Raw genomic sequence first — 27,576 nt, forward strand, 5'->3', positions numbered from 1 at the left:
AAGGAATTAAAAAGTTAAACACTTACTTGATGAATGATGTAGCAACTCAAACAGCCAGGCAGGGTGCCCAAGTACTGCAAAGTTGCAGCAGAAGCAGGCAGATTTATAGGGCTGACAGAGCATGATGGGAGAGTGCTTAAAGGTACAGCTTAAGTGTAATACTAGTAAGATTCACTAGTCTGAATAAAATCTTAATGTTATGGAAGATTCAAGCTAACAGGTATCTTTTTATGTTAGCCTGGGTTTTTCTATAGCATACTATATATTTGTTAATCACATTTTTGTTTGAAGTTTACTGCAGTTCAGAGTTAAGTGTACTGTATGGTTGTTCCACCATGGAATCTGAGTGACTGGAGAAAAAGACTCCAGCTTAAAGAAAACAGGCAAAAGCTTCCAAGTCTGTAATTGGAAACTTATGGGAGTAGAAGAGACTGGTTCTCAGGGAGGCCTTTCCCAGCAGGTGAGGTACTCGGATTAGAGAATGTGCAGTTGAATGGTGTTAGTGCAGGCCAGAGGGTGTCAGGGAAAAATTAGTGCTTGGCCACAGCCTGAGCTGTGCTATAATGGGCTAGTGCTCATGCCTCCAGTACTGGCAGAACAAATTGCTCTTTGTTTCCTTGGAGAGATCTAGCTGTGCCTTAGTTTGCATTTAAAGTTGATACACGATCAGGTCTCTGTCATCTGAATTTCATCTACGCTAATGCTCAGACTGCTGCTGCAGCAGAACTTACCTTGAGTGATAGACAAGAACTGAATCTGTCAAGGAACAAAAATGAGTAGGGGGAACTTAAGGTTGGATTCTGAATCTGAAACACCCACAGAACTTTGGCAGCTTATGTGGCTCTTCAGACAGTTATGTAATCATATTTGGATTTTCCTAAACACTCTGAACATACAGTTTACCTAAATGGGGTTCTAATTTGTTGTGGTGTTTGGTTTTTTTCTTAATACAGATATTGTGTGGATATCGTATAAGCAATTTGAGTGCCATATTTAATTCAGTCAACAAACAGCACCTACAAAAAAAAAAAAGCTTTGTGTGAATAAGCTTAAGACATGTTTGCCCTTCTCTTAAACTATAATAACCAACTTGCCTGGTATTCTAGAAACATAGAAACATAGCACAACAAAATATGCTGTAAGTGTTTTAAGTCAATCTTGCATTGTTGCTGATTCTTTGTTTTTTTTTGTCTGCCACGTCGTAGTAACGCCACCTTACTAGAATAAGGGTGAATGTTAGTCAGATATAGGATCAGAGAATAATTTGTCCTATTATCTCTTCCAGTTAATGCACTTTCTTCAAGATACAGTGAGAATTATCCAAACCCAGTAATATTATCAAACACAGTTTATTAAAAAACAAAGAACTTAAAAGATTTATCAGCCAGGTTAGATTTACATTTCATAAATGAAACAAGATAAGTCATTCTCATCTTAGTTACAGAGAGGAAAGAAGCGAGTAACTTACATCCATGAGTGACATCCTCTCTGATCCGCTTGTCAGCGCCATGCTATTAAGATGCAGCTCTTCCTCATCAAGCCCACTCAGGCCAGGGTAGCTGCACAGCTTTCCACACAGACACACACATGCACACACAGACACCAACACCCAGCACATGTGATTCTGCAGGAGACAGAACAGAGAAGAGGATGACAAATGGCAATCAATACCCTCCCTTCAAGAGCCAAAGAAACTAGGCGAAGGTACCAACCCATGGTAAAGACAGACTGAGCAGAACTAGCATCTGTCAGGTCGTTTAAGTTCTAAGCATAATTCCACCTCCCTCCTTTTTCCTTCAAAGCTGTCATGAAAGACAGTTATACTTAGGCCCTACCTACTTCCTAAAAAATAAATAATAGGTCACTTGGATTGGCATATGTTTAAATTTTCAGTTAATTGCTATTCACACCTATCTTATTCTGCAGTATATTTAGCTCCAGTAAATTGTGAAAGATGAAAAACAGAATAGAGATTACCTTTTTTTTCCTACTAAGGCAGCTGAAGTTTGTTTCTTGAACACAGCTACAAGGCCAAGTTAATCTAGAAGAGAACAATCTGTAGACGTTCATACAAAGAAACCCCATACAGTAAATCATCAAGGACCTACAGGAAGAATACTTAAGTAATTTGCCTTGTTCTTAAAAACTTTTTTTTCTCCTTTACCTCTCTGTAAACTGGGAAACGGAGTGTGATTAACAGTGAAAGCAGTTTGGGAGTTAATATTAAAAGGAGAATAAGACCCGAAGTAAACATCCACCATATAGCGTGGACGCAAATTAAATGTTCTCCAGCAGTTCAGCTTTTGGATAGTAAGAAAAAAAAAAGGGATATTCAAAAGAACAATTGACTCATTTATTTTTATCTTTTATTATGAGCTAATACCAGGATGACATTCAAATGTCAGATGGCACAATTAAGACAGTCTTGGTAGGAATTATTCCAGCATTCCCAAAATTACAATTTAGTACACAAATGGCATCAAATGTATGTATCACTCCCACAGAGAAAAAATGATGAAATTCTGAGTATCTTATACCAGAATAGCTTCTGCATTAAATGGGAAAAGAAAAACTGCTGGTAACACAGCTGACCTATAAACCTTTTGTGATAATGACCTGCAGAACAAAATACTCCCCCTATTTAACATCTAGTAAAAAAAAATATGACTTTTGTTCAAGTTTAAGATTTAATACTTTTATATGGTTAGCCAAAACAGGTATTAACCTCAGTTTTACTATATTTTTGTAATGCTACAAAAATCCTATAAAATCAAATTATAGTGATTTTTTTCAGTGATTATAATTAAAAAAGCGCAGCTCATACAAAATAAAAAAAATAAGATTCTATACTCTAATGAAAAATTTAAGACATTTTTAAATGAACAAAAGAAAGCACTTGTTAAGCTCTCCAATATTCAATGCATTCTGCACTTATCTGAAATAGCCAGACAGGAGCTAGAACTCCACTCCCCTTAGGTCATGACTAGTAATTTTGACACTACTATATATATATAGAGGATCTATGTCTGATATTTTTACAAATAAATACAGGATAAACCATATTGCATAGTGTGTGCTTGCTGTCTGAGTCACACTCCAAAAGTTTCACAGTTATGGTAGGGAATTAACTTAGAATCTATGGGATGAAACATTGACAGTACATGAAATTTACTTTTAAAAATGATAAAACTGTATCTGTAATTAAGCAGTGAATTCAGACAAACAACTCTTGCCATTCTTGCCAGCCATACTAAACCAACTCTACTGGACAACTAGATCCAGCCAACCAAAAAGCAACTGTTAGCTGTAGCTAGGACCAAGAGAGATTTGCCTCAAAAAAAAAAAAAAAAAAGCTTTAAAGTCAGTAAACATGTTACGAAACCTATGTTAACAAGTGGCACGGAGCAGGCATTGCTCACAGCGTTGCCTCTTTGCAAATATGTATAATACATACACACGTGAGCACTTTGATTTCGGTTTTACAACATGTCACCAGTGGCCATATTACCAAATGAAAAATGGTAACCTTCCCGTACAATTTATGTCACTATAAGGTAACTTGATGTTCCTTATAAAGCTTCAAAAAAAAAGAAATTTTCCAACAAAAGGCTTATCAGGAAGAAAAAAGTACTATTTTTTGCTCAATCATAAGTATATTTTTGTTGGTTCTTCATTAGTATCACCAAGATATCACTGAATCCTTCTGGCTTCCAAGTTTTAGAAAACAGCACTCTGATTGGATTCAGCACGTGTAGAGTTTTATGGCTTGGATCCTATGGCTCAAAAAGATTCAGTATACACAGAATAAGCAGAATCTATAAAAAATCCCTACTGTTGTGAAACGCTAGAAGTAGACTTTGCACAGTTTGACTAAAGATAATGCAACATGTGGCAGGCAAAAAATGACAGGACTTGTATGCAGTTGCATGATCATATACACACGCACACACCATACACACTCTAACTAGTGTAAAGCTCTGCAGATATTAACCCTTTCACCAGCTATGTTCATGGAAATGCTTTCTTTAAGGCAGGAAGTATTAAGTAAGGTAAAGTTACCTTTATTTTATTCTTTGTACCTGTAAGTCATTTGTACAGATTTTGACAATTTCAAAAACATAAATAGTGTCCTTAGAACATGTTTCCTAAATTAAGTTGCTAAAGTTCTGACCCACTGTGGAAGACATTCACTGAAAGGCCATATAACATTTTTTTTCCCTCATACAATCAGCGAATTTATTGCCCCAGCATAGAAAAAAAAAATTAGTAAATTTAGAAATGTATAATGACAGGGAACTCCCATAAGCAAAATTTTATTTTAAAAAATTTTTCCTCGAGTTCTTACCCATTGGTTACAGAAAGGTTTATTTGCTAATGCTATGTAGAACTTGCGTATGTTTCCTGTGGTAATATATCCACATCGACTGACCTTGTGTTCCGATGCGCTTTTTCCTGACTTTTTATATGGGTAAGAATCTCAGTATGTTCAGCTGTCTCCATCTAAGTGACTGGCATATACAAAAGTGATGTTTCCCAGTGAAATGTCTGCTGAGGACAAGGATGAAATAAGCAGGACGTGTATTTGAGCCCATGGCTTCCAGTTAAGCCTAGAACATAGCAGCATTGTGATTTGATTAGATCCATTTGTCTTTGCAGGAACAGGTATTTCAGCTGGGTAAGCAAGTGAAACAGTTCTTTCCCACCCCGCATTGCCAAGCTGGTAATTGAGTAATTTGCTTATTGATTTTTTGTTTCATGAGGAGAATCAGAACTAGAGCCTTTGCTTTCTTCACAGCAACCAATTATTTTGCAGTTTAATTTTGGGATACTTTCCATAATGAGCTGAATCAAAAAAATCTATTTGAAAAATATATATTTTTTCTTATATATATAAAAAAACTCATTAGGTTTTGAATGTGAAATACCAATTAATTTTATCTCTCATCTTTGATTCCACCCCATTGCAGGAAACAGCTTAACCAAGCTTGCATGCTAATTATTCCTCAGACGCAAGCATATAGGCATTTCATACTTTGCCTAGTGAAAGGGCTAACCCTCCTTGACACATTCACAACTAGACCAGTGATTCTGAAGCAACATCCTGACCCTTAATACTGTCAGTTTCAAGCTACCAAGCTGAAAAATCCTTGATAAGGTGAGAAGATGTCACTGCGAATCAGTTAGATGATGTGCCTAGAGTTCTGCAATACCATTTTCTAAAGTTTTTTATGCACCATTGATTGACAGAAAAAAAAAATCCGTTTTTCTTTGCTTTCCAAGTCGCTCTGTGCAAGGACTGACTCTTTGATACTGTCACTTTTTAAAAGTAAACCATACAAGCCCTCATATTTCAACTTCAAGGGGCTTATGTCCATTCTTTGTTTTCCACCTTCAAAGGCTTAAAAAATTGTGTTGTCATAGATTCATGCGCAAGTGCTCTGGTCGTTTGGAAATCATGGGAAAAGCTTGTTTTTTATATGGCCCAGAGTTTGGTTGCCGGATTGGAAGTGGTGCTGAGGCCTCTCCACAGACTGTCACATCCATTTGTTCTATTCCACTTGTCTCCATTGGATATTCCACAGGTGTCTGAGTATTTGATGCGCTGGCAGAAGCACCTCTTCCCCAAAATTCCCCAGGGGAAAACTTTACAGGGCTTTAAAACAAGAAATACAAAAATCAGAGATGAAGATATACACAGCACAAAGGTACGTCCTTCATTCTGCAAGAAGCTGAACTGAAATGTCTGTTGAGAAGTATTTAATTCTTCCTTCCACTTCCAGAAGTTTGAGAGTTTTCAAGTCTATCATCTACTGTGGCCTCTTGTAAAGTAAAATCCTCTCATTTGAATAATTGGGATAAATTTCTAGACGATTGCAGAACTTTCTATACTAAACTGATCCTTGAGCAGCACATAAGCACTTTGGATGTTCTGAAAGCTTTACAGGAACACTGTACCAAAGTCACCAGACTGTGAGGCTGTACCAGTTTTGCATAGCTGGCAAATTAGTACTTCCTGTGCTGCCAAACACCATAAATTTATCTCTAATAATATGGTTTGTAAAGCTATCACTTTAATAGAAGATGGGGTTACTTAGAAGAAAGGCCATGTTTTTAACTACTTGCCAAAAAAGTGTATTACCAAAAAAAAAAAAAAAAAAGGAAAGAAAGAAAAAAGAGATACCTGACTGGTGTCCTAGGGCTACCTATGAATCTGCGAGGTGATCGAATTTTTGGTTCAAAAGAAAATTTCTCTTTTACACTTTCAAGTACAGATGGAGCCACGTATGTAAAACCCTGCAAAACAGGAAGGAGTGCTCTGTAACATACAGGCAAGATTTACATTTCTGATCACTTGTGCAGTTATTACCATCATCAAATGAAAATTATAAAAAGAGCAGTAACAGTAGACACATAAACTCACTTCCTGAAGCAAACAGCAGGACTTTAGGGAATTTCTTACTTGGATGCCTGCTCACCCGATATTCCTACTCAGATCACAGATTCGCAGAGGCACGCTCAAATTAACTAATTTTGATGTACAGAATGGACTGACCCCACATCTATCAAAACAATCCCATCCCCAGGACTGTTAATGCAATTTCGAATTAGAACACTGACATTTCAGAAAGTAAGCAGTGTCTGTTGGCTGTGAGTTTTAACCTATCTATTATTTTTAAAATGCCCGAAACAATCAAACTGAAGTATATAAAGTCCACAAACACTGCAAACCTGTTGCAGTATATGTATTTAAAATTAAGATAGTTTGCTTCAAGTATCAGATGGTAAAATTCTACAGAATTAAATTACCTGAAATGCCCTACTGTTTCCAAGTAACACTACAAAACTCTCCGCAGTCACCCAACACTTGTCTGGCTCACTTACCAGAAAGACCTGGTTGGCACTTTCACTGAGAGTAGAGTCATCTGGGCTATCAACAGGTGTCTGACGTGTAAACTTTGAATCAAACTGGCTCACATCCTCTTCAGATTGCTTTGCAAAAACAAAATGATTAAGGGTTTATATTACAGATATCAACCAAATGGCTTAGCGGTGATCAGTGTAGCCTCTGGATGGAGTTCATTCCATAGGTTTTTGGCAGAGCTCTGCTGTAGTAAAACCCTGGAGTGGTGTCGGAATCCTGTCGCTGCCAGTGGGAGGTCACTATGGGCACTGACACTGAGAAATAAAGGCAAGGGGGAGGGGCAAAAATTATGGATCAAAAAGGAACACAAATTAAAAAGATGCCTTTAAAAAATGTCAAATTACAAACAAAAACTTTTAGAAATACAATGCCAGTTTCTTGCAAGTGTAACCCTGGTCACAACCAGTATAGAACAAATGCAACTATTAGTTTCTGGAAGTCTCTCTCCAGATTAATTTCATCCCATTTTTGCAGATAGAGAAGTGTTTATACTGTAAGGGACAAATGACAACTGTGGAATAAGTGGCTCTGAAGAATATTCTTTAATTTAGTCAAAGAACAACAGACATCATTCCAAGATCCCTCTCTCACTCCTCAGGTATTACTGAAAAGGCAAATATGTATGCGATTCGTGGACGCCTTCATGCAACCATGGAAGCATAATGTTAAAAACCGCCTGGTTAGTAAGAACAACTTTCATAAATTTCCTAATAACAGACAAGAAAGCTATCTTCAAATACTTGGTTTGGAAATAGCAGTCTTTCATGTCATTCTGGATTTCATTCAAAAAAGGAGAGGACAAAAGGCCTGGAGTCCCCATACTGGAGTATGCTCAACATTAATGATGCATAAGTCAGTTCAAAGTGATACTTTTAGTAGAGTCAGGAACTGGCAAGAGTACCTATGCCCTTGCTGCTGTGGCTAATCGGACCCAGAGCAAAAAAAAAAAAAAAAAGACACGTCATGTAATCAAAATATAAATTAGGATAATACAGGCTTATTCATGACATCTTTGGTTTGAGGTGAGCTTTAATTACTGCCTAAATGTACTAGACGCAGTATAAATATTAATAAGCAAACATCCAAAGTGCTTAATTACGTGACTTCATTTATTTCTGCCTAGCAACTATCATCTTACTTACTATATAATGTTTAGAAGCAGAAATTCAGAAATAACTGCACTTCCAAGACTGATTAGTCTACAGCTTAGAAGCAGGAGGAATTAAAACTGAAGTAGAACTTTCTTCCTTCAGGAGCCTGAACAGATGGATAAATTAGCTCTTAGCTGATGTTGCCACCTTCTCACATAAGCAAGATTATATTCCAGTGACAGCTGAATACCATGACTGTAGAATAAGACAGAAAAGCATGAAGGAATGTTTTTGTTTCTTAAATGTTGATATAGCATCTCAGGAAGAAAAAAAAGAAATCTGCACTTAAAGTAGTTTCTCCCTTTGATTTGAAAAGGGTCAATCTGAGAACCAGTAACCTAAGGTGATGCATTTAAGTATTTAAAGTTAACAGAAAGCAATGGTATTCTGGTTTGTAAGAGTGAATGTTTCTGAGTTTCAGATATCACATTGTTTAAGACTTTTCCTAAAGGTATAGGAGGAATATCTCACAGTACTCTGAGTACATACCAATAAGGGTTTAAAAGGAGGTTCCACCTTTCGTGCCAACAGCTCATCCCAGTTAATGTGTCTGAAGAACGGGTGAGCCTAGAAGAGTTAGCAATAGCACAGTCATGCATCAGCCTTCTGAGTAAAAATTGCAGAAATTTAAGATTAAAAAGTTAAGATCTAGATTTTATTTTAGGGTAAGATCTTCCAGAAATAAGATACAACTGTTGTTGTTAAATGTTACTGTTAAAGCAAATTAAAACAAGACCAAGAATTAATAAGCATGTTCTTTTCAGACCCTCTCTGTGGTGTCTTTCCAAAATCACATACAGGCCCAGCGTAATATATTCTGCAGCATTACGTCAGATTAGCTGGAAGACCTGAAAATTGATACCATACCTCCTAGTCAGACATATGTCCCTATCATGTTTTCCTTGAAAGCATTAGAAAAAGACGGTTGACATGCAAAACACCTCAACATTTTTCAAGTTTAAATGTTAGGTATCTGAAAATAATGATGAAACACTTTATTAATGACAACTTATCAGAACTGTGGAATGACTCTACAGTAGGTTAATCTCACCACAAAAAGTCAAGCTGGAAGACATAGGAACTAGGCTTCTGCTTAAGATTTCACTGTGCAACATTTAATGCCAATTAGTTACACTTTTCCCCTGGGAGTTGTACTAAATGTAAGGGCTGGCAGGTTTTTCATCAGATTGCTAGAGTAACATCTCTTACATGGTTGACTGTCAAATTCAGCATTGTGAAACTAGTAAAAAAAGATCTACTGGAAGACAGAGCTAAAGAAGGAAAGTTATTTTCCAAATCTCAAATTACTGAATATGCAGACAACTGCTCTTTTGTTAAACTTCAAAGCATTCATGTTTCAATCACTTGTCATGCAGAGCTGCCTTATTGCTCGTTACACTTCAAGACAGAACTCTCCTCCCCTGATGTACCCACTAAGCTACTGTATATTTTCAGTGAGGTAATTTAAGAATTCTTGAGTTAGCAAAAGTTACCTGAACTTCTCCAGCATCTCCAGGACCAGCTCCTAGACGTGAGGCAGCATTTCTTTTTAGCAGCTTAATGAGAAACAACATCCCAAATTAGTTATGCCGTTATGATTAAACTAGTCCTGACAGAAATCATCATGAATGAATACCATGCAGAATGAATATGGAACAATCAGAAAATCTGCATTCATCAGAAAACAATCGTATTTTCACGGAAAATCACTTTCTGTGCCACACAAAACCAAGACTGACTTAGTAGTAGTCAAGCATGGACTGAATAGCCATAGTTGGTATCATTATATTCCTATTTTCTACATACTCGTGTAGTACTGACATTCGTTAAAATTGTACCTTTTTAAGCAGATCTCTGGCTTCTTGTGTGAGGTAGGGAGGCAAGTTGAGTTTACACTTGAGAATCTTGTCAATTGTTTTCTTTCTGTTCTCCCCAGTGAAAGGAGGCTAGAAAGCACCATTGTAATGGAAGGAAAAATACGACTTGTTTAGGTCTCTTATTTGTGCACACAGAACTCATTTCAGTAATTTATAAAGCAGATAAAATTACTGCAAATGGGACTTCCAACTAATTGTTTGGATGAGAGCAGCTCATGACTGTAGTCAAAATCAGTATAGTCATATTTTAGTTGTATTTCTTACTTGCAGTCTCTACAGTTATGTACATATTTATACATGCAATTGAATTAGAATATGCGTAATTTCAAAAGCTATAAAGAGAAATACATGCAATTATAACTGTGCACCTACTGCTCCAGTCAGCATGTCATACATTAATGCCCCCAAACTCCACCAGTCCACAGCACGATTATGCCCACTCCTCATCAAGATTTCAGGGGCCCTATAATAAGAAAAATTGAAAATATGAACATATTTTAATAATTAATACTAATTCTGACTGCTCGTTTTCAAGTAAAATTTCCGTAAGTGACTGAACATATGAACCATCAGTTAAAAAAGGCAAAATTTAACGACTACCCCCAGCCCAGAGTAATACTTTTACGTTTCATCAGGCAGCTCACATGTATTCAATTGTTCCACAGAATGTGTGTGTGACTGTTCCGTCGTGAATAGATTCTTTACATAATCCGAAGTCAGTCAATTTTACATGACCTGAAATCAAATAAATAATATTTAAGAACATAAATGCTACTATTCTGACATTTATGTAAGATACGTTAAAAAATACTGTTAACATCGTTATGCTATAACTCCGAACTACCTCAATTGTCTGAGGAAGCAATACAGTTCTAAACCAGAATGAGGTAATCACCCATAAAAATAAAGAATAAGTTGTTTAGTACAACATGAAAATCCTGGATGGTACAGATTGCCAGGCTAAATCAGTGTCATACAGTCAAAGTAACAGTGCATTCAGGAATTGCTGCTGAAGTGTCAACAGCTCCATCAGTCATATCATCTGCAGATTATCTGGCATCCTACCTAACTTGTCCCTTCCTAGCTGGTCTTCAGTTATCCCCATTACTGAAGTGTCAGAGATGGTGCAGTGGAGACACGGATCTTTAAGTAGTTTACAATGACCCAGTAGAATTATGCTCGAATAAATTTCAGAGATGCAGACGTAGCAAGTCAATCATTCAAAAAGCGCCTGTGTCTATATACATAGAACTTGGAGCTTGCTGGATCCTCTCCATTAAATGTGAGGAAGCTATGTTTAAAAGCAGGCAATTAGCTTTGGCAGTTACACAGTTATATCGGGAGTGATAACGAACACACCGTTGTTACAAAGAAATTCTTGTAAGAATGAAGTGTTGTGACCTTTAAAGAATCACTTTCAAAAGACTGACAGTGTAACTATTATTATATTTCTACCTTGATGATTAAGCATGATATTTTCTGGCTTCAGGTCACGATAGATGATTCCTTTTTGATGCAAGTGCCCCAGTGCCATTGAGATTTCTGCCAAGTAAAAGCTGGAAGAGAACGCATGCCACACAATTAGACACATTCAATCATGCAAAGCATCTTAAGCACTAAGGCTACTACATACACAGCAATGATTCCTTGAAAGTATCATTAGAAGTGCTTGAGAGAATAAGCTAGAGAAACAATGATGCTTTTGAGGTTTGTTTGCCAAAGGGCACAGACACTCCAATTGAACTACAAAATTACACCATTAGCATTAGGTTTATCTGCTCGGTAGCTACCTTATTATCTATTTGAAGGGATCTGAATTTACCAGTTACTGGTTAAAACATGCTTCACTCTGTATTACCACATCTAGATGTCAAAGCTGAAGAAAAAACCTGAAGCTAAGAATGCAACCGGCAGCACCCTGAGTGCTATCAGTGGAGCAGTACTACAGCCTCATACGCACTTCAAAGCTTTTCTAAGACATTATCAGCACATGCTGTGGGAAGATACAACCATATTTAGTTGCGTGAAACCTAATCAAAAAGAGGTAACTTCAGCTTGTTTGTATGTAAAATATCACTACTCAAAAGGCTAATTCTCATTCATTAGAATAATTACCTTTATCACTTCACATATCTGATCATTAGGAGAACACAGACTCGATAGTAATTTGTCAGTAATTGGCTGGTAAAATTGCACATGGATCAAAAACACAAGCGGATTCAGAGCAAGTCTTTCAGTCTTTTCCCCAACATCCTTTACCACAGCCCTGTGGAATGCAGCCACACTCAGCAACCAGCAGCGGACCCTCTCTGGCAGTAAGACTGTAGTTCTGCCAGCACAAACTGGTAAGCACAGAACACACGCATCTTCCCAAAGCCCAGTTAATTGCTGTTTTCTCTAGACGATGAAATGAATGAGTAGTTACAGTTCTCCCAAGTTAGAACGAACAATTTAAGCACTCAAAAAACCCCTATTAGTTTACCAAAATAGTTTTCACTTACCAAGCTGTGTCTTCCATAAATATCCCTTCTCTCTCTAACTGCATAAATAGTTCTCCTCCTGTCACGAGAAAAGTTAGAAGTATTATACTCTATTAAAGTGCATTCTATCATTTTAGTCAGGGAAAAAACTGTTTTCCAGGAAAACTATTAAAAACAGTTAATCTGTACTGCTCTACAAAGAGTTGTTTCACATAAAATGACAACAAATTCTAGGTATTCTTAATGCTAGCCTATTGTACATTTTTCAGACCACAAAGCCAATAGTTAGTTGCCCTTTTATTTATAATAAGAAACCCAAGTTCTAGATTACCTAAGATACCAAGAATAAGGTAACAGAATTTCATATACTGACCGCTGAGATACTCAAGGATGAGGTAGAGTTTTCCACCAGTCTGAAAGGCATAAATTAAGTCTACAATGAAGGGATGTTTCACTTCCTCCAGTATATTCCGCTCTGCTTTTGTATGAGCTGTATCTTTTGCATTCCTTACAATCATTGCCTACAAAAAGCAAGTGAGTACAAGAACAAGTATGTAAGTACAAAAACACACTAAACAATTCAGGCTTTTATATTTAGCTTCATTCTGAGTTTACTAAATCACAACACTATATATGAGTCAGCAACAGAATAAAAATTTCCCCATATCAACATAACATGACAGGTTTCTTGCCAAAGTTTAATTCCTTATTTATTTAAAAGTCATAGAATACTTCAGATTGGAAGGGATCTCTTGAAATATTTCAATTCTCCACTAAGAACTTCACAGGTTAAACAATTTAGTTAGATTAATTATAATTTTAACTATTCCTCTGTAGCAACTGTACATATCATAGATAAAGAGACTGATTTCAGGTATATTAAGTAATTATGTAACTGTAACACCTAAACATTCACATTACCTTTTTAAGAACTTTCATGGCAAAAATCTTCCCAGTATTTGCTCCAGTTACTTTTCGTACTTGAAATACCTATACAACACCAATACAAAAGTAATCACTTATTATTATGAACTGCATTAGCTGTACAAAAGTTAAAAACCAAGTTCTGGAAAACAGATACAAGGTCATCTGCAAATTGTAAAGGTGCCTGATGGAGAAGAGCTAATTATCTGAACACAAACTACTTTGGAATATTTTGTACTGCCCCCAGCTGGTGAGGCCCTGCCACTGACCTTGGTCCCAACCAACCTTGGCAGCCCTGAGGTTACCCTTCAGGGAGGGTGAATTTTTGAGAACACAGTGTGGTAAGACTAGACCTCACCAAAGGCAGCAGACGAGTACTTTGTCTGACTTCAGTATAACAGATTTACTTTTGTAGAAAAGAGTTCCTTACCTTTCCATAGCCACCTTTGCCAAGTACGCGTAGTAACTCAAAGCACTCGGGTCGGATCTTTTCTGGACCTCTGTTTACACTAGTTTCTGAAATCTCAAATTTTTCGCAATGTTCCATGCCACTGGATAAAACCGAAACAAGAATATAAGACTACCCGATACTTGAAATAATCAAGAGATAGTAATCAAGCAAATTACTTACTGCAAAACTTAGAGTATAACTGACATAACTGAATGGCTGCTTTGGAGATCTGGAGAATTCTTAGCATCAGAAATTGTATTTAGGTGTGTGCAAAGCAGTAAATTGCAACTTGCACAAAAAAAGACCATTCCTTCATTTTAATGCATAATAAATCTTTGTGTTATACCAGAATTAAGTTTGAAGGACCACAGCCTCAAACTGACTTAGGTATTTCCACAAGATCTACAGGGCTATAAAGTGTGTTTAAGTTTTAAATCACATTCAACGGTACCAACGGTCACGGTAAGACTTCTGTAACATAAATAACATGCAGAAAAAGCTGTAACAAAAAAAGTCTCACAACTCTGAACATGCCACAATAGAAGACTGAACCATAAGTTAATGATGCTTCAAAATTATATTACATTTCTGGAAAACACGGGGCAAGGCCAACACATTGACCCAGCTGAAGTAAATGTAACTGAACTGTTTTAACTGTCACTGCTCTCTTCTTACAAGGGACACTGAAAACAATCTGGAAATCTATACGTGAAGTCAGGCTAAATGGTAGCTGTCTCATGAACTTCAAATCAGAACTTCTGAACTCGTCTGCTTCAGACTGCTATGCAAATATGCACTGTAGGCTTTATAAAACTGGCAGAACATACGATGTCCTGCAAACAGTGCACTACATTCATAGTGCAAGTATTAGTCAAATCCAATACGTGTCTTAGGAGAAACAAGGATTAAACACAACAGCGGGTTTTGCCAGAATTTTTTTTTATTATTGTTGTTTTATTTCAAGATACAATTCACAGATTTTAGTGTTAAGAAACAACTAGAAACAACTCCAACAAGAATGACAGAATTTTCTATTCAACTTAACAATGTAATAAAAGTAGAGATCAGATACAGTTGGCATGAATGGTACAGAACATTTCCTAGCAGCAACTTACAGGTCATATTGGCCAACTCCTCCATGGTCCATGCTCTCACTTAATTGACCCTGGGGACAGGAGGAGTAGAAGGAAGATTAATCACAACGTAAGAAACATAGCAGAATGAAAAACAGATGTACTGATGTATTTTACAACTTCTTCACATAAATAACTTCATTTCTTATATGTGTGTGTGTGTATATATAATTAAACAAGTTTAAATGTCATGAATAATAAATTATCAGCAGAAGGTAACAAATCTATAAAATCCTGTGCAAGAGTTGCAGAACTTCAACATATCTCAAACAATGACACAGGGAAACACTGTTTTACCTGACTGAATTATCACTCAATTATATATTAGAAGTAACAATTTCATCCTGCAAGTGAACCCTAAAAATGTTAAGGCATCGCATTATTATTATTTTATTATTATTTAGTTGCTCTTCCATAGGAGTTTTAAATACCTCCTATAATACTGTGCAAATTAGAACTACAGTAAAGACTGAACTGATGAACTGGGATTCACATGAACTAGAAGCACATAATGAACTGAGAAGGCTTTATTATTCTATATCAATAATAATCAAATCCCAATAGTGATGAAAGAATTAAGGTTGACTCTGGTCTTAAACACCTTTTCTGACCAATAATCATTCAGACAGATTAATGCAAAATACTAGCAAAGAAGGCTCTAGCAGTTCAGCACCAGGACCAGTCACCAAAGAATGCAGCTCAATTTTGAAGAGATATTTTCTTCGAAGAATTTTCAACTTGATCCCTTATGCAAGAGAATCCCTTCCTCTAATTATGGCTCTAGATGGCAAAAGAAGCGCAAACCAAGCAGACAGCTGGAATGCACACAAATACAATTGAATGGGCAAGCTTCTAGTAAGCTTCAGACTATAGCTTACGGCTTTAGATTTATAAATACGCACACAAGATAGCGACTGCAAGTTAGTGAGAAACAGCCTGGAATCTGCAGACTGAATACAGATATTATGACGAGTGACTTGGGTGATTCAGGGAACCAGAAGAAAAAAAAAAAGCTGTACAGAGATCTGCAAATAGCAGACCAAGATAAGGAGTGTATTTTAAAATATCTGGTTAGGCTTTTTGCTTACAAAATCAAATTGTAAGCTTTCCATTGCTTCCAAATCATTTAACCACCAAAGCTTACAGAGGCTGGTAGATTTTGGGAGGTGATCTAGAGGGGAATTTAACTCCTGGTGCCGCCTACAAGCAATCGCCGAGTCCAAAAGTTCAAGTCTGTTTCCAGGTCAGAGATTTGCTAGCTCCCATCCTCTCAATATCATTTATTAGAGAAATCCAGCCAATTGACATCTGTTTCACAATAAAACCTGCTAAAGCTGCCCTTGACCCTACCGTTAGACGACAATAAACACAGAGAATAAACACCCATCACGTTCGCAGAACATCTTCTCTTCCCAAGTTACCCAAAGGTTCTGGCAAAGCCTGTACAGGCTGCTCTTGCTGCTGTCAACCATGGTTTTCCTTCTCAGTATTAACGTGAACAACATTCACTTTAGATACCACTCAACTATTTTCAGGATTTCTTCTTGTTTCAAAACAGAAAAATGCGACAGCATTCTAGCTGGGATGCTAGAGGCCCTTCAGTTTGTACTTATTTTTTCATTTATTACAGACTAAAAAATAAAGGTGCTTTTTTACCATAATGATTTGTGCTAACAACCGCACATTTTATGAGTTAACGCTCCATTTAAACGATTCTTCAGGTTTTCTAGAACAGCCAAGCCTACTTAAAACTACAGCTGCTCTGTTCGGGATGCTCCTAGGCTCACGGTTTTCAGGCGGTGCCGGGGTCCAGCACCACAGAGACTGACAAAACACCCCAGGCTTTACATCTTGCTCACTTTCAGTTTAATGGTCTTAGCTGTTCTGGCTGCAATGTATTTCTGATGCTTGTAAAACATTTCTTCCCCTACACTTTCCTGAGACACTTCCCTTTCTTTCCTACTCTGCTATTCCCTGCCTGTCAGCCCTGTTTTAACTTCAGGTCCATTCTAACCTTCCCTTATTTTAACCTGACAACCACATTAGGTTGCCACCGTGCATTCACATTCACAGAAACTGTGCCAGAGATATTTAAGTCGTGACATCTTTTTCAAAATCCACAATAACTAATAAAACATTTAAATTATCTCCCATGACTGAATTATTGGAACGTGAGAGAGAAAAAATTCAGCTTTCTTGCTATCCCCTTAGAACCTGCTCTTGGCAGCATTAGCGGTGTGATGCAATGGACGTTTTTAAAGCCAGACGCTTTATCGGTTACTGAGGTGACAAACACTGCTTTTTCCTGCAATCTTGAGACCTGGTCATGCCTGCAGCTGTCAAATATCTCCACAGCTTACATGTGGTGTGGGTGTTCCAGCTGTGACACTGGGCGTCTCAGAGACTCCAAGCAGTGTTTAAACAGCATAAAATAAACGCGGCTGCAGTTCAAGCAATAGCAACCATCTAATATAGAAAACACTATCTACAAGCAGCAGTACTAGAGAAGTATTAACGGCAACTGGAAGTTTCAACAGAGCCTATAGGACTGTTATAGCACGGCAGGCTGCAGACCACAAGGTGACCCGCTTGGGAAAGCGGCCGGGGACGCACGCTGATCCGCAGAGACGTCAGGCAGCGCTTTAAAGCTCTGCTTTTAATTCTGGCGCCAGAGCAACGCCTTCACACAGCCCGAGACAGCTCGGCGGCTCCGCGCTGACGCTAAAACGCGTGACGGGAAAAATAAAAAACCCAAACCGCTCCGACACCCGGGCCGGAGAAGAGCGCCCCGTCCCTGGGGAGGGGCCCCGGGCAGCGCGACGCGGTGGCGGCCCGCGGCAGGACGGGCGCGGGGCCCTCACGGCCACGGCGACGGCCTCGCCTTCCCCGGCACGGCCCCGCCTCGGCCGCGCTCCCCTCACCGCCGACTCCTTCCCCGGCCCCGGCCGGGCGGGATGGCCCCGGCGGCAGCCTCGGGCCTGCCCCCGCCCCGGCCCCGGTCCCGGCCCCGCCGCTCCCCTCAGCGCCCGCCCCGCGCCGCCGGCCCGTGCCCGCCGCTCTCACCCCCTCCTCCAGCTCCTCGTCCGAGCCCGCGTCCTCGGGCTGGTCCAGGTCGATGTCGAACACGCCCGCCATGGCGCCGCCGCCGCCCCCTTCCCGGCTGCGCTGCGTGCCCGGGGCCTGCGCCGCCTCATGGGCCCGCACCCCCCAACTCCGCCACGGCCGCCATCGCCGGCTGCCCGGCCGCGCTGCGCATGCGCCCCCGCCCCGACTCCGGGCGCCGCGCGTGCGCACTGCGCCGCCCAGCCGCGGTCTGCGCCGCGCTGAGCATGCGCGGAGAGGGAGTCGACCGGGCGGCCGGGCGCGGAGCGGAGGCCGGGCATGCGCAGTGCGCGTCCGCCTCCCTCGCTGCCGGCAAGGAGCTTGCGCAGAAAGCGCGGCGAAGCCGCGGGGAGGGAGCATGCGCAAAACGCTTCGTGAAGCCGAGAGCCCCGCCGGGCTGCCCGGAGCGCCTTGTGAGCATGCGCGAGGCGGGCTGTTCGAAGGCGCGGCTCGGGCCGGCCCGGCGGGGAAGCGGCTCCCTCAGGCGGCCGCTCACGCATGCGCCGTCGCTGCCCCAGCGCTTCAGCGGGTGGGGGGGCGCCGAGGTCAGCCCTGAGGGGGCGCCCGGGGCTGGGGGCGCCCGGGGCCGGGGCCGGCACCCCGTGAGGGCGGTGCTCCGCCGGGGGGGCCGGGAGGGGGACAGCGGCGAGGAGAAAGGCGCCGGGAGCGGGCGGAGGCCGAGCCACGCGAGGGCCGGGCGGCCCCGCCAACATGGCGGCCCCCCGGGGCTGGCCGGGCCCTGTCAGCGCTGCGGAGCCCGGCGGCGCCTCGCCCTGACTGGGGGGGGTGGGGCCGGGAGCGGGGCCTGAGGGGCGGCGCCTCGGTGTGAGGGGGTCTGAGGGGGCCGGGGGAGAGCCTTCAGGGGGCGTCGTGTGGGGCTTTCTCGGGGAGGGGGGCTCGGCCCCGGGCTGGCCCGAGGCTGGCAGGCGCCGCCCGGCAGCAGCGCCGAAATCGGGCCCGGGAATTAAAAATAGCACATACCTGCCCGCAGCGGGGTCTGCTCGCAGGCTGCGTTCCAAAGAATGCTGGTGCAGAAGTGCTCCAGCACAGCTGGGGTGGTAATGAAAAATAGTCCGGAATAACGGAGTCGGTTTGAAAAAAAACAAACAAACTTGTTTTTGTAAAAATAGAAAAGTGCAAAAACAGCTACTGCAAAACGCTGAGTGGGGAGCATGTCAAACACACCAGTACTGTATCAAAAACTTTTCTCTGTGTGGTGGAAATCTAGGGAATCCCATTGTCACCTCAGCAGATTTAGGCACCAGGCGCACAGCAGTGCAGGACTGGAAATCAATGAGACTCGTGGACAGGCTTCACGTTTCTTAAGCCCTATGGTACTTTCTTACTGTGTTTAATATACTTTTAGAGCCTAACCTAGAGCTCTGTTGGATTTACAATTAGTCACTTCTACCCTGCCTTATTAAGCAAACGTAAGAAAACTTGACTCCTTGCTGTATGGTTGATTTCAGCCCTGTAAACAGACTGATTCACTGTAAAGTGCCACCTGCATTCTTTTGACACTCAGAATAAAGTGCTCACAGTCAGTATTTCACCAGAAATAGCCAGTGCTTATGGCGTAGGCCTTTCCTCCTCACTAGAGGTTGTCAGAAATTACAAAAGTGACCAGAATTCCACTTATCAGAACTTTTTTTTTTTTAGTTTCTGTTTCCCACAGTTACTGAAGGCATACTTTTCTTTTTAGGGTTAAACACAAGGTGAATAAGCATGTCAATAGTTACAGTCCAGCTCGGACAGTGCGGTAATCAAATTGGTCGTGAGGTGTTTAATGCTATCTGCAGTGATGTCCATGGCACACACGGACTGTGTTCCAAGAAGGAGAATGAATCCTACCATGACGCATGTAAAGAACGCTTTTTCATCGAAGCAGAATCTGGAGGTACAGCGTTTAAACGTTTTGTTTCCCACAGAGGGTCTGGTTTCCAGCCTAATGCAGATAAGAATGCAGAAATAATAAAAGTTTTCCCTTCAGTTTTGAAGAATTGTCACAACCTTCTGCCTCCATGACATCACTAACAACCATGGAAGCAAAATCACTGTGCAGTAGAGCGCCTGAGGCCACAGAGCAAGTCTGCCAGTAACACAGCTGGAAACTGAACATGTGTAACTGACCTGCCCTGCCAAACACCTGCATTTTCCCCTGTAGATAGGTAATACCTGGAATAGGGCCTGGATTATTTGAATCCGGTGTTAGCAAACAAGTTAACAGGTTTATTTCCTGGAAGATGTATGTCTAAAGAGTTCAGATCTGTCCTTAGAGCAATAGATGGTTCTCCAGAAATCCAGGACACTGCCAAGTTCTGTTTTCTGTACTAGTTCAGCTTACGTGGATGGAAGGAATACAGCTTGGCCCATGATGCAAGTCTGTCTATCTTACATAACAGGTTGTAATATTAGCACTTAGTTTTGTCTTTCTTCCTATCCAGTACCTGTTGCCCGGGCTGTGCTTGTTGACATGGAACCTAAAGTAATCAGCCAAACTCTGTCAATAGCTGCCAAGTCTGGCTACTGGAAATACGATGATCATTCACACTTCTGTCAGAAGCAAGGGTCTGGGAACAACTGGGCAAATGGGTATGAACTCTCATTTCCAGCTTCACTAACAAAACTGTAGACTAATGAGCTGTCTACACTCCCTAGGAGTGATACTGTTGCAGCTGTGCAAGGTACAGGGTATGTAACAACTTGATTTATTTTTAAGGTAGAATAGCAACACATATTACAACAAAATTTCTACATTGCTTTTTGCAAGATAAAATTGTTTACAGTGAAAATGTAATGTTTTAGAACAGAGTAGATATATTTAAGAAGAGGAAGCAATAAGTGCAATTTTTAAACAGCTGTTTTGCAAAATAAATGTTGCAGCAGAGGATTGTTTGCCACAGACAGAATGGGTAACATAATGCCAGGTTACATAAGTAATACAAAGAAACGTATCCTTTATTGAGGCTGACCTTACTGCTCTTATTTTGCTAGAACCTGCCATGTCTTGCTCTTCTTCCTTTTAAAAGAAAACCATCTTGTTCCTTTTCTCCAACAGTTACACTGTTCATGGGCCTAGACACAAAGAAGTAATCATGAATCTGGTACAAAAAGAAGCAGAGAAATGTGACCGACTTGGTGGATTTTTCACGATAATGAGCATGGCTGGTGGTACAGGATCTGGTTTAGGAGCATTTGTGACCCAGTGTTTGAGAGATGCTTTTCCATCCTCGTTTATACTAAACCATGTTATCTGGCCTTACGGCACTGGTGAGGTGAATGTCATTTTTCCCTGAGATACTCTGCAAGTTTATAATCACGGTCATGGAGAGAGAGCAATTTAAATAAACTGTTTACTTTTTATGAGTAAAACAAAATATCTGCAAGTGAAATAAACTAGAAAAGAAAAACAGTTCACTTTCTGAACATTCAACATGACAGAAAGTAACATAGCTAATAAATTGCCTAACATTTGGTTATGCAGTTTCACAAAACAAAAAAAAAAAATATCAAAATCACTAAGATCTCAAGCTAATAATAACAAAACATTTAAGATTACTAATATAATTTCTAAGGAACAATGCAGTTTCATGAGAAGCTCTACAAGCTAACTATAAATTTCCTGTTACAATAATATCTGAACATTATAATCACTTCCCAGACAGATTCTATTCTGAACTGATATGGGTAACATGATTTTCACAGGTCTTGCTCTCTTTCCATCAAACAGCTGTGCTAGCTCCTGACCTCATTCTGCACTTTGGTAAAGAAAATGAGTCACTTCCTAAATCATAATTGAGGAAATGACAGTAGCCAGAGAAATATAAACTAGAAAGAGATTAAGTTGTTTGACTCTCATTTGTGTGGTTTTGTGTTTTTTTTTCCTCTTCAGGTCATTGTTCAAAACTACAACTCTGTTTTGACTCTGTCACATCTGTATCAGTCATCAGATGCTCTTCTTGTTCATGAAAATGATGTCATCCACAAGATCTGTGCTCAGCTGATGCATATGAAACAGATCTCCTTCAAGGACGTAAACCAAGTCATTGCACATCAGCTAGGGAGTGTTTTCCAGCCCACTTACACAGCAGAAGATGGCTTACACTATAGCAGAAACCCATTAGGTATCTAACTGTAATATAACCACCTAATGCATTCTCACATATCTTTCTGTACCCATTTCATTTTGTGAATTTAAGTTCTTCAGTTTCCTTCCTCAAGTTTTTGGATACTTCCCAAGGTTTAAGATAAGAGAAGTGAAGCAAAAGACTAATAAGTTAGAAGTTCAACCCCCATTTTGTAGCAGAGTCAAAAATAGGATACCCCGACTTCTGGTTTCATTCTTTACCAAAAGAACCGTGTTTCTCCTTTTTCAACTGACTACAGCCACCCTTGTACCTATTTGCATTTCAGAGGAAATTTCTGCAGGACAGTAATTTTGGACTGAGTTTTTACATTTTGCATTAGGTTAGAAGTTTGTAAAACAGAATGTAAGTTTTGTGAGCAGCTCAGAAGACAAGCTAGCATGCAGCTTGGTAGCAACAAGCAACTGGCTGACATTTGGGATTAGAGAAAGCTACCCATATTGCCAGGGGTTTGTCTGTAAAATTAAAATTTCTCATCTTCCTATTAATCTCTTCAGCAGTGTATAAGGTCTTTAAGATTTCAAACCAGACTATAAAGCAACACAAGTCGCTTTAGAGTAAGTGTTGCTAACTTCCTTGTATAGAGCTCAGTAGGAAGTAGGAAGAGTTAACATTTTGTCTGATGTGTCTGTATATTTGTTAAATGTAAACTTTATATATCTTGTTTTGTTTCTTAAATTACTAGATGTTTGTAAAATTTCTCATGCTCTTCTCCCATTTTTACTAGCCTATGTAATAATTTTGTGAAATATGAGCAACTGTTATTTTTTTTTTCAGGAGACTTAATGGAGACATTAGTTCCGCATCCTGAATTCAAGATGTTGGGTCTTCGTAACATACCTCAGATGCCTGAAAATTCCCTTGCATATAGCACATTCAGTTGGCCTGGACTCATCAAACACCTAAGGCAAATGCTCATTGCTAATGCCAAAATGGAAGAAGGTAAATAGCACCCACTCATCTTCAGTAGCCATCACTCTTTAAGCATACATTTTTACAGTAAAACAAAGTTTATTGTTTTCTGGAGCTCACTAACTTTAGTCAGTCGGTTCAGAAACAAGATGCTGCCCTCAGACAGCAGGAATTTGCCTCTACATAGCCAGCTGCTTCTATAACTATTCACTCAGCTGCCACAGCAGCTCCTGGCTTGCTTCTGTTTTTGCTCCCAGACATCTCTGTTAATTATAACTATTGAAAATATGCAAAGCAAACCAACAGTTTTGGTCGCGTACTTAATTTACATGATTCATTTGGAACATTCTTTGGGTCATTAGTTTTGCTATGTTTTTTCTTGTTGCACCTTCTACTAATAAAAATCATATGCTTAGCTTTCCCATATCATTTACACTGAGAACTCAGTAAAACTTCCAGTTATGCAAAGAATGGGCTGGCAGATTGCTAACTATAGAAACAAGTATCTATTTTCTCTGGTAAGACTAGTGACTACCAGACAAATGCTGCTGGATGAACTCTGTTTTTCTCTGAGAATTGTGTAATTGCTGCTTAACTAACATGTAGAAACTACAAACCCTAACACGATCTCAGCTTGGGGCAGTGTTAGTTAGCTAACACTCGTCAGCTAGTCTGAATCCGTACTTCATGAAACATTATTTTACATCTTCTTTCCTAAAACCTCACAGGTATTGATTGGCAAGTACAGCCGCCACGTCCAGGCTCCTCCATTCCCTCCAGCCATTCCACAAACAAGCTGCTGCATTTCAATACTTCCATTGCCAACCTGGTTATCCTGAGAGGAAAAGATACACACAGTGCAGACTTAGGTGAGAAGAAAAAGAACAATGTCATAGCAATTCATTTCACCTTTCACTGTTTTCTTCGCAACCATTTCTGATGAAAGTGAGAAAAAAAAAGGTCACATATTTAACTAGTAGGGCCAATATTTCCTCTAGAAAGATTTTAATGTCCAAGGACATGTTGTGTAATTGGTTAAGGCTGTTGTATTTACAACTTAGATTTTTGTTTTTCCTAAAGCATTCCAGCGAAGGAAGAAGAGACTGAAGCCTATATACACGTTAGAATTCTTACCTATGTTGTCTGAAAATGTATTCTGGAGTGACAAGCATAGCTCACATATGAAGTACTGATACAAGAGTACACTCCTGGATAACATAATGAATCTGTTTAAAGCAGTTACATTTGCAACAGGCTGACCAGTCTGCAGACTTTTTTCAAAGCCTGGACTGATCTGCCAAACCCTGATTAGGTCACCCAGGACTACTGAGATCAAGAAACAACACCTTGTAGCTTTACATTTATCAAAATGTCTTCCTTATTTCTGCTACAGGAAGTTTCCGAGATCCTTCATTATATACGTCATGGTTAAACCCTCAGGATGCTTTTAGTGCATGGAAAACACCAAGAGCATTTAATAAGTATGAAAAGTCTGCTTCTTTGGTTAGCAATAGCCAGTTCCTGCTGAAACCGCTTGACAATGTTGTACGAAAAGCTTGGAATATGTTTGCTTCCAAGTAAGTGAAAATAATTATGCTGATTTCATTTAGAGCTGTTGTTACCTTCAGAAGTAGCAAAATCACTGTAATAAAACTCTCTTTTTCACAAAGTAATTGTGAATAAGCATAAACACTATTCCCACACTTTAGCGGAAACATTTTTATGCATGAAACATGATGTCAGGGTGCTTACCTTACACAGAACAGAGCTTATGTTCCGTGGATAAGCAACAGCGCATATTCTAGGGCTGTCAATTTGACCATTTTCTCAGTACTAGAGCTCCCAAAATTTAGTGCGTTCCAGACTGACAATTCTAAAAATAATACATAGAAACTCCTTTAGTGATCATGCAGTTTCTAAATTGTATACAGACATTCTGGACGTTCCAGGAAATAAGTTCCTAGTTTAGTTCAAAAATATTCTGTGTTACTCAGGCTCCAATTCCATTAGCTTGATTTTTCATTAGAAACAAGAAATCTAATAAATAATTGGCTCTTTGATCACCGTAAACCCAAAGTTACTGGGTGTCACAGCAAATATCTACTAATTCTGAGTTTCTAGCACAGGAGTTCTATGGCTAAAAGTCAAAGGAGAAAGATTGCATATACTAGCTGTGTTCCTATTTTTACCACCTGCTACAAAAACACCATTGATGAGAAACATGAGAAGCAAGCTATCCTGCACACACAGGCTTAGGTTTTGCATCTCAAATCTATCAATTATTTTTCTCATTTAATAATCACAGCTCCTTCCATTTCCCAGTTAGGCCAATTTTGTTAGATGCAATTTTGTCTCCTTAAGCAATACACAAAGTAATAAATGCTATTAGAAATAAGTCATGACTCATCCGTAACTATGAATTACAAAATGAGTTCAAGACAGCAAGGTAGAAACCAACCATCATTTGAAGTTGTTACAGTATCTATACAGCCTGATTTCATGTGTCAGAGGCTTCATTGATCTCTAATGTCTTACCACTTTTCTGCTGTGACCTCCCACAGAGCCTATGTTCACCAGTACACTAAATATGGAATTGAAGAGGAAGACTTCTTGGACAGCTTCACAGCTCTGGAACAAGTTATCTCCAGTTACACCATCCTTTGATTTTTGAAATGGTCTCTTCCTGAAAGAATCCAGCACTGGAAGACCTTCCATCAGCTTCCTAAAGTACATAAATCACTGGACTATAACTATTTTTCAGTCTTGTGCGCACTGTGTGCCTGTGTTAGAATAGTAAGAACTGAATGGGAACTGAGTATATTCACATGGGCAGATATTATTCATATTTAATATATGTAATAGCTATTTTTCAATACAGTTATCTACTGAAGCTAAAACTTTGAACATCATTTTTAGTCCTTGCATATTTTTTTATGAAGACTTTCTATTATAAAGGATTTTTCTCTAGGCATTCTGGCTTCTCCCTTTCCAACTTTTCATGCTAACACTTTGTCCTAGAATGCTTCAATGTTGATAAAAATGTACATTATCAGAATTATGAATCCAAACTCCATTTGTGTATCATTAAGAAGCCCATAGACTGCCACCTCATCCTTTACAGCGAAGTAAGGCCTAAATTCTATTTTAAGGGCCTTAATCGTGACAATACACTGGAAATTCTGAACCATCTGAAAAAAAAAAAAAAAAGAACAGGGTGTTTGTTTTCTTGATATCTTCAAATAATATTAGAGATTATAATGAATTGTATGCTTTCCTTTCCATTTCACTGTGCCATGTTTGTGATACCTACCACGTTAAAAAAATGTATATAGCATATTGGAGATCTTGGCTGTTTGGTACAGGTTAAGTATAGGCTTAACAGGGAAAACTGCGACTCTTACTGTTCTTACGTTACAGAGTTAGAAGCAGGTAGTTTATATCTATTTTTTATTATTTAAAAAGATTTAGGAGGAGAATTGCTGGTAGATTCCAGATGCAAGTCCCTGTAATATAGCGTCACATAACTGTATAATTTCAAAAGTTGATTTAAGAAACCGGTTCTCTTTTATTTTTTTTGACAAATTTTACTACGACCACAAGGTGGTGCCACTGTGAAGCTGCAGCTCGCAAACACTCGGACACATCAGCCAGTTAAAGGCCAAGAGATTGCAATAGCGCATGGGGGCACGTACTGGAAGCATTTAAATAAGGACTTTTCTTTCGAGAAGTAGACAAATATCACAGTTCCCCTTTAAGTCTGTGCTATTTTCTGCCAGGCTTCATCTTTAACTAAAGGCTGAGCAAGCCCATAGTATGGTAAATAAGTTAAAGACCTTTGCAGTATGGCTAACGACGCCCACATAGAAGTCTTGCCCTGTTAGAAATTCTGATTTAGATTTTAGATCTTTAATGAATTAACACAGTAGTAGATGCAGGAGTGACCTTGTAATTCTGCTCGGCTTCAGTCAGAGGACAGCAGACACCATACATTACTCTTATCTTTATTTCCTTTCCTGGTTTCATTTATTTCTTCACTTTTGTTCAGGCCAGGAACAGGAGCACTAAAATCCCCCCAGGAGCAACTGTTCTTAAAGTAGCTCTGGCACATGAGATCTGGAATGGCAAACAAATTTGTTGACAAGATTCAAGTAACTGTACAATCGAACCTGAAGTAAGTAAGTACTGGGGCTAAGTTCACAATTGCTCAAATACAGATAGAGTAATAGCTGATCACTGGAATGGTTTAGTTTCAATGCAAACCACAATGGATTCTGATAAATTTCATGGCAGTTTATAGATAAGCAATGTTAATCTCTTACGTGTTCAAAAATAAATTCCAGGAGCTTGTTACTAGTAGGGGAACTGTCAGCACACAACATTAAAGTTGAGCCTAGTCCATGCAGAAAAATTACCTGTGTAAATTAAGAGCTATGTTAGTGCTTCAGTTCAATATCTGACTCATTAGAGGATCGTTTGTGG

At 39.6% G+C, this 27,576-nt stretch overlaps 2 protein-coding genes across 5 annotated transcripts; one reads left to right on the forward strand and one right to left on the reverse strand.

Annotated features, from left to right (window-relative positions):
* Positions 1–1,333: 1,333 nt before the first annotated feature.
* RPS6KB1 (ribosomal protein S6 kinase B1) lies at positions 1,334–18,209 on the reverse strand. Its single transcript, XM_083806302.1, has 15 exons — positions 18,002–18,209; positions 14,921–14,970; positions 13,785–13,905; positions 13,352–13,420; positions 12,804–12,951; positions 12,452–12,509; positions 11,406–11,506; positions 10,595–10,685; positions 10,323–10,413; positions 9,912–10,019; positions 9,567–9,629; positions 8,563–8,640; positions 6,883–6,990; positions 6,182–6,294; positions 1,334–5,653 (listed from the first exon to the last, which is right to left on the reverse strand). The coding sequence occupies exons 1-15, from the start codon at positions 18,071–18,073 to the stop codon at positions 5,416–5,418; spliced, it is 1,509 nt and encodes a 502-aa protein (XP_083662428.1). The 5' UTR covers positions 18,074–18,209; the 3' UTR covers positions 1,334–5,415.
* A 134-nt stretch (positions 18,210–18,343) lies between these two features.
* On the forward strand, positions 18,344–25,968 carry TUBD1 (tubulin delta 1). 4 transcript variants are annotated; one of them, XM_083806307.1, is made up of 10 exons: positions 18,527–18,585; positions 19,269–19,374; positions 19,743–19,937; positions 20,485–20,632; positions 21,099–21,315; positions 21,933–22,164; positions 22,963–23,127; positions 23,826–23,966; positions 24,491–24,674; positions 25,659–25,968. In XM_083806307.1, exons 3-10 carry the CDS (start codon positions 19,766–19,768, stop codon positions 25,759–25,761), a joined length of 1,362 nt encoding a protein of 453 aa, XP_083662433.1. In that variant the 5' UTR covers positions 18,527–18,585; positions 19,269–19,374; positions 19,743–19,765; the 3' UTR covers positions 25,762–25,968. The 4 variants fall into 4 exon arrangements, with proteins under 4 accessions (XP_083662435.1, XP_083662432.1, XP_083662433.1 ...); XM_083806309.1 differs by lacking the exons at positions 18,527–18,585; positions 19,269–19,374 and adding an exon at positions 18,344–18,453; XM_083806306.1 differs by lacking the exon at positions 19,269–19,374 and having other exon boundaries at positions 18,454–18,585.
* The last annotated feature ends 1,608 nt before the right edge of the window (positions 25,969–27,576 follow it).

Source organism: Anser anser (assembly GCF_964211835.1).
Source record: "Anser anser genome assembly, chromosome: 20".
In the NCBI taxonomy this organism is placed as follows: Eukaryota; Metazoa; Chordata; class Aves; order Anseriformes; family Anatidae; genus Anser; species Anser anser.

Bases quoted from the DNA above. Each gene is read 5' to 3' on its own strand.
- RPS6KB1 (XM_083806302.1), bottom strand. From the start codon at position 18,073: ATGGCGGGCGTGTTCGACATCGACCTGGACCAGCCCGAGGACGCGGGC. The intron at 12,510-12,803 runs GTCAGTATATGA...TTCTCGTGACAG, and splicing joins CATCCTTGAGTATCTCAGCG to GAGGAGAACTATTTATGCAG. The intron at 10,020-10,322 runs GTAGGTGCACAG...GGTGCTTTCTAG, and splicing joins ATGACATGCTGACTGGAGCA to CCTCCTTTCACTGGGGAGAA.
- TUBD1 (XM_083806309.1), top strand. From the start codon at position 19,766: ATGTCAATAGTTACAGTCCAGCTCGGACAGTGCGGTAATCAAATTGGT. The intron at 22,165-22,962 runs GTATCTAACTGT...TTTTTTTTTCAG, and splicing joins CTATAGCAGAAACCCATTAG to GAGACTTAATGGAGACATTA. The intron at 23,128-23,825 runs GTAAATAGCACC...AAAACCTCACAG, and splicing joins TAATGCCAAAATGGAAGAAG to GTATTGATTGGCAAGTACAG.